The sequence below is a fragment of the Pristis pectinata genome, chromosome 31 (genome assembly GCF_009764475.1).
Source record: "Pristis pectinata isolate sPriPec2 chromosome 31, sPriPec2.1.pri, whole genome shotgun sequence".
Taxonomy (NCBI): domain Eukaryota; kingdom Metazoa; phylum Chordata; class Chondrichthyes; order Rhinopristiformes; family Pristidae; genus Pristis; species Pristis pectinata.
In genome coordinates, this window is record NC_067435.1 from 7754462 (window position 1) to 7761095 (window position 6634).

A 6634-nucleotide genomic window follows, 5' to 3' on the forward strand; every position below is an offset into this window, starting at 1 on the left:
ACAAGAGGTCCCAGTACTGACCCCTGTGGAACACCACCGGTCACAGACCTCCAGTCAGGTAAACACCCTTCCACCACTACTCTCCATCTTCCATGACCAAAACAACTTTTTTATCCAACTAACCAACTCACCGCAGCTTCCATGTGACTTGGTCTTCTGGACCAGCCTATGAGGGAGCTTGTCAATACTTGTCAATTGCAAATCTATACATACAAGTGTATATTATCTATACATGTGTATACAAACATAATGTGCAAACACAAATATTACTTTTGTACATAAATTAAATGAATGCATATTACCCATGTATCTGCATAAAATGGAGACACAAGAGACTGCAGATGCTGGAACCTGGAGCAACAATCTTCTGGAGGAACTCAGCGGGTCAAGCAGCATCTGTGGGAGGAAAGGAATTGTCGACATTTCAGGTTGAAACCCTGAATGTTCCTGATCCAGTTTTGACCCGAAACATCGACAACTCCTTTCCTCCCACAGATGCTGCTCAACACACGTAGTTCCTCCAGCAGATTGCATTTAAATGTTGACATTTTGACAAACATTACCTACACTTATGGACATAAATCTATACACATTGATGCTTATCACCTGTACACAAAACTATACATAAGTATCATCCATACATACACATAGTCTATACAAACACCTATGTTACTTATGCAAATGTACAAAAACCACACACACAAGATCTACATATACAAACATACTAAGACTATGTGTAGAAATGCATGTCACCTACAATCATGTATGCAAACTAGAGGGTTGCTCAGGTATAAAACTAAAATCCAACCAGAATACAATCTGACCCTGACCCAAACCAAGACCTATAATATTCTGATACCTTGCCCTACCCGAGTTTGAGACATCAGGCACATGTTAGGTAACTGGGCTCTAAAGGGAAGGGCGTCCATCAGTTCAGCAGCTTTCACTGCAGGCATTGCACCAGGTGTCCTGGGGCTGTGCCTAGGATCCATCTGCCTGGCTCAGTGACAACTCAGACCCTCACATGACTAAATAATCCAATGGGAGGCTTGAATTTTCTTTGGCAATGGTCACAGTGTGTGTCACAGCTTATGGGGTGGGTCTGAAGCTGCATGTTTCTTGCAGGGTCATTTCTCTTCAAACTGTTGGAGCCAATTTCTGTTTCAGATCCCCTGCCAGAGGCAATGGACTCACTCATTCTGTTTTCCCATCAATCAGGACTGGTTGTAAAAGTCTTTACATCTCACATACAGTACATGCACCTTTATAGCAAAGCAACCCAGCTTTGAATGTACTTCTGAAGTGTAGCTACTGCTGTAAATGACAAGAAACACTGTAAATAATGAGAAAAAGTGGATAATCCAGTATCCAAGGTGAGAATAACTCCAACAGCTTGAAAAAGCATGCAGCTTCCAAACTATCTAGTTGGGACACATGCAAATAGTAACCCTTGCCATAGAAACCTCATACAAGACACTACAAACCATCTATGTCTTAGGCTACCATGTTCATTTTCTCCCGTAAATGCAAAAATGCCAACAAACCTGGGAATATCCTAGGGTTGAGGAAGGTGCTATAAAAATGCATCTCTTGTTTCTTTGCAAAACAGGATGATTTACACATTTCAAATATTCTTAAATAAACAATAAGCATAGAAGGCTATGTAATTTAGCTTTCACATTATCACTTGCAAAACCCATCGTTTAGGACCCTGTTGGTACTGACTCATGCAGTGAAGAGTGGCAGTTTAGGTGATCACAGCTGAAGGGTTAAAATTATCCTCAGTAGCTGCAGGAAGGGGGAATTTCTACCAGGAATCTTGTCACAGTAACTATCCAGCAATGCCCCATAAGTATATTTAATTGGTAACATTCGAGGCCTGAGCTAAGTTTAGGTACGAAGGCGACTCAGCACCCACTCCACCATGTCAATTTGCCTCCAAGCAGAAAGGGGCTGACGTATGAAGAATCCTCAAGTGGGCAGACCATGACCAAGGCATCGTAGTTCAACGGCTGAGTGGGAGAAAGAGGGCAGGTTGGTGAAACACACCTATCTTCTCAAAAGGAGATTCTTTCCACTGAAGTTTTTTTTTTAAATTTGGGCAATTTCCAAAGACAGTTGCGAAGAGCATCTGTGACTATGCAAAAAAAACCTTTAGAGGGGGTGAGTTGCCATTGACACTGCAGTCCCAAGACTCTCCAAGGTTCCCTTGCATTGGATGGAGGTGAGGAGAGCACTACGCTACAGGTTATGAAGTACTTGGTCTCTGCTTTCCATCCGCTCAATGAAAAGCAAAAAATCTAAAGATAAAAAATTAACCAATCCATGCATCTGTTGCACTGTGTACAGTTCCAGTCATCAATTACAGGAAGGATGTGATAGCACTCTGCAGTAGATTTATGAGGTGATGCCAGAAATAGGGGAAGTTGCAGTCTGGAGGGAGATTGGTGAGACAGGGGTTGTTTTCTTTGTAACATCAGGGAAGTTTAGTTAAGTGGATTACATTATGCAAGGCTGTGGTACAGAAGAAAAGTTTTATGTCTGGTCCACAGTCAGCAACTAGGTATACAAGTCAGAAGTAATCGATGGTGGGCTGGGAAAAATAATTTCACCCAAAGAGTGGTGAGTTTGGGAACTCAAAGCCTGAACCAACAACCCTCACGTGCAAAGTTTGGGGGGGGGGGGGGGGGAGGGGGGAAGAGTTCCAGAGAGAAGGTTGGGGGGAGGTGGGGGGAAGAGGGCCAGAGAGAAATTTGGGGGAGAATTGGGGTCAAAGGGGAAAAGAAGGTGGGGGGGGGGGGGAAGGCGAAGGGGTGCAATTAAACGTATATTTTAAAACCCAGCTGTTGGATCTACAAGCCCTCCTGACAGAGCAGTTCAGTTAACAACTTTCAAAGAGGGGATAAGATAAATAGTATTTTATAATTATTTAAAAAGGATATAAAACACGGGGCTATGCAGCAAAACTGGGGCGGAAAGAGAGAGGGGTAAAGAGCTCCTTGAATGAGCCAGCAGAAGATCACTGGGCCAAATAGCCTGTGTGCCACTGAAGCAACGTTTCAATGCAGAGTTTTGCTGCGCCCGCCGCTGGGATGATGAAATAACCCCTTCCACTGGCTTCGCTAAAGGAAAACAAAGGCTGAATTTGGCATTTCTTTATAGGGCACTCACCTGGACCCTTCTGCGTCTCACAATATCAGAGTCGTCCATCGCGACCTCTAACCAGCTCTCCCTGTTTGCATCTCAGGAGATACCTCCTGTTCTCAATCCTTCAACGGGAGGCCCGCGTCCAATGTGGCGAGAAGGGACGTGCCGGGAGTCCACCAGCAACTTTTAAAATCCCATCCACATCTCTGCACCAAATACAAAATATATTTGTTTTTGAATGCACTGGCAGAAGGGAGCGAGGAGATATCTGGAACGTGAAGTCTCGGAGACGGGGGAATCATCTGTTCTTTAAAGGTTCAGCAATGAAGAAAACCCGAGAGGATGGGGCCATTGGCCCAATTGCAGAAGGTCCCGGGGTCACTTGGTATCTGGACATGGTCAGAGGTCAGATGGGAAGCTTCATTTCTCGTCCTCTGGATCTGGCAGTTCTCTCCTGTATCCGAACGGTATCCAATGCAGGCAAGATCCCGCCTTGGTTTCATTTCACTGCAAGCCTCTGTACATAGTGAAATAAATGTTGTTCCAAGAACAACCCTGCATTTACTAGCCACCGTTCCCTAACTCTCCACACAAAGCATGACTCAGGGTTTTATGTTGCAATGGCTCTGATCTCCATCCACACACACGCGGACAGATACTGACAAGAGAAAATATATAACCTATCAGCTAGTCTGCCTGAGGAAGCCAATGAGAAAAAGGATGTTCCTACCTTGACACAGACTCATGTCTTCATGTATTGGTCACAGGCTTGTGTGTGCACGCCCCCTTCACCCCCTCCCCGTTCAAAAGAAATTCAATAACAAAGATTAACCATTTCAGCACCGTAGGGAGTTTATATCTACACTGCTTTATACATGGTCCTATGGTGAATAAGATGCATCTCATGGAATGATGCAGAGCAGTGGTGCAGAAGCTGCCTCACAGCTCCAGTGACCCCGGGTTCAATCCTGACCTCCAGTGCTGTCTGTGTGGAGCTTGCATGTTTTCCTTGTGACTGTGTGGGTTTCCCCCCATGTCCCAAAGACATGCAGGTTGGTAGGTTAATTAGCAGCTGTAAATTGTCCCTAGTGATAGATTCTGGGGGCAGTTGATGAGAATCTGGGGGGGGGGGGGGAATAGGTTACGGGGGAATAGAAATACGCTAAGAGCTGGCATGGATTTGATGGGCTGAATGGCCTCCTTCTATATCATAAGGAGAAAGATCCCATTTGACCCACCACATTTAGCTGGATCTTTGATCTCCTCACACCACTGCATTTTTTCCAATGTTTAACCAATTCCTCTTCAAAAGTTGCTAGTGAATCGCCCTTAACCACAAATTGAAGCAGGCATCCCAGGTGACAACAGCTCACTATATGTGTGGACATATCAGTTCATAAGTGATCACAAGGAAGCCCAGGTTATCGAGTGATACCACTCAACAATATCATCCTAAATAACCTTAATATTGGTCTCAGGGTGAGGAATGGATGAGTTGACTCGATCATTCTCCAGTGAACCCATAGTGTAGGTGCATTCCCAGCTCAGCATGAAATTCAAAAGCAAACTGAACTCTGAAGTAAAAACAGCCATAGTTTATCAGATCAGGCAGCATCTGTGCAAAGAGAAACAGAATTAACATTTCTGGTTGAAGGACTCTCTCAACTTGAAGTATTAAGTTTGCTTCTCCCTCCACAGGTGTCCTCTGAGCTGCTATGTCCAACATTTTCCCTGTCTATTCAAGTCAAAGATGATGGTCCAGCCTTCAGTACACATAGTTACACATAAAGCCACACAATCACATGCATTATGCAAGGAACCTGCAGGATATAGGTTCTTAACCTCAGCAGCATGTACCTCAGTTTGTGTTATAAATGTGGACATGGGATTGTAAAATGGTAAGGCTTGTGCACATTTTCAACATACTAGATGTTTTCTTTCTTGACCCAGTTTACGGACCTTCCCAGATGTTGGTGAGCATTATCTGACAGATTCAGCTAGACTGGGAGAACCTTGTTGCATCAAATTCAATGCCTGTGTTCCGTCCCATTTAATGTAAAGGTTGGGACAGGTGAGCAGCTTCTGTTAAGGTTCAGCCCTTCAACATGAAGAAAACAGCAGCTAATTTATGGACAGCAAGCTCCCATACAAGGAACCAGTGGTATTGGTTCAACGATACATATTTCCCTATTTCTTCATGACCCACCAATTCCCTGCTGGTTCACAGAGCAATCTTATTCTCCCACTAATAGTCCCTGTAATCTAGTCTCTTCACATACCCATCAACTCTACAACTCATCTACACAAGGGGCAAGTTACAGTGGCTAATTAAATTACCATCCCGGATGTCTTTGGGATGTGGGTAGAAACCCGAGCACCTGGAGGAAACCCATTCAGTCACAGGGAGAACATGCAAAATACACGCAGGCAGCACCAGAGCTCATGATCGAATCTGGGTCACTGAAGTTGTGAGGCAGCAAAGCTAACTATGTCACCCTGACAGGCAACACTTTTAAAATTCTCATCCTCAATAGCTTTGCCTCTCTCTACCCTTGCAGCCTCCTCCAGCCCTACAGCCACACCCCCCACCCCAACCCCAACATCTCTGCCCTTTGTCCCATTCTGGTAGTTTGGACATCTCCTATTTTATTCACTCCAGCAGTGGCCATGCCTTCAGGTGCAGTGGGAATCAGCTCTGGCTCCCTGTCTGAAGCTCTCCACTTTGCTTTCCTCCTTTAAGGTTCCCGTCTGACCAACCTCTCAGTCACCTCTCCGAACACCTCCATAGAGAGATACAGCACAGAGACAGGCCCTTCGGCCCACTGAGTTGATGCCAGCCATCAAGCACCCATTTACTCCAATCCTGCATTAATCCCAATTTTAAAATTCTCCCCACATTCTAAGTAACTCCCCCCCCCCAACATATTCTACCCCTCACCTACACGAGGGGCTGTTAACTGTGGCTAATTAACCTACCAAACCACACGTCTTTGAAACACGGGAGGGAACCGCAGTATTGGAGGAAACCAACACGGTCACAGGGAGAACGTGCAAACTCCACACAGGCAGTACCTAAGATCAGGATTGAACCCAGGTCTCTGGCACTGAGGTACATAGAACATAGAGCACTACAGCACAGTACAGGCCCTTTGGCCCACAATGTTGTGCCGACATTTTATCCTGCTCTAAGTTCTATCTAACCCTTCCCTCCCACATAGCTGCCTATTTTTCTATCATTCGTGTGTCTATCTAAGAGTCTCTTAAATGTCCCTAGTGTATCTGCCCCCACTAACTGTGTCACTGTGCTGCCTGTACTTAGCTTGATATCACTTTGCCGATTACTGTCCTGTGAGGCACCTTGGAATCTTTTACTATCTTAAAAGTGCTATATAAATGCAAAAGGATTACCGAGGGGGTGTCGCCAATGTAGGCAACCACCTGTTGTCAATGTTCCCACTGAACCATCAATCCATCTGTCAAGTGTAAC

General features: G+C 45.0%; 1 protein-coding gene across 1 annotated transcript in view; it reads right to left on the bottom strand.

Annotated features, from left to right (window-relative positions):
- The window catches only part of LOC127584828 (microtubule-associated serine/threonine-protein kinase 1-like), a 178621-nt gene extending 174807 nt beyond the window's left edge, over positions 1 to 3814 (bottom strand). Inside the window, exon 1 of the mRNA XM_052041790.1 lies at positions 3172 to 3814. Coding sequence (XP_051897750.1) covers positions 3172 to 3210 — 39 coding nt within the window. The 5' untranslated portion in view covers positions 3211 to 3814. The remainder of the gene's footprint in view (positions 1 to 3171) is intronic.
- Between the last annotated feature and the right edge of the window lie 2820 nt (positions 3815 to 6634).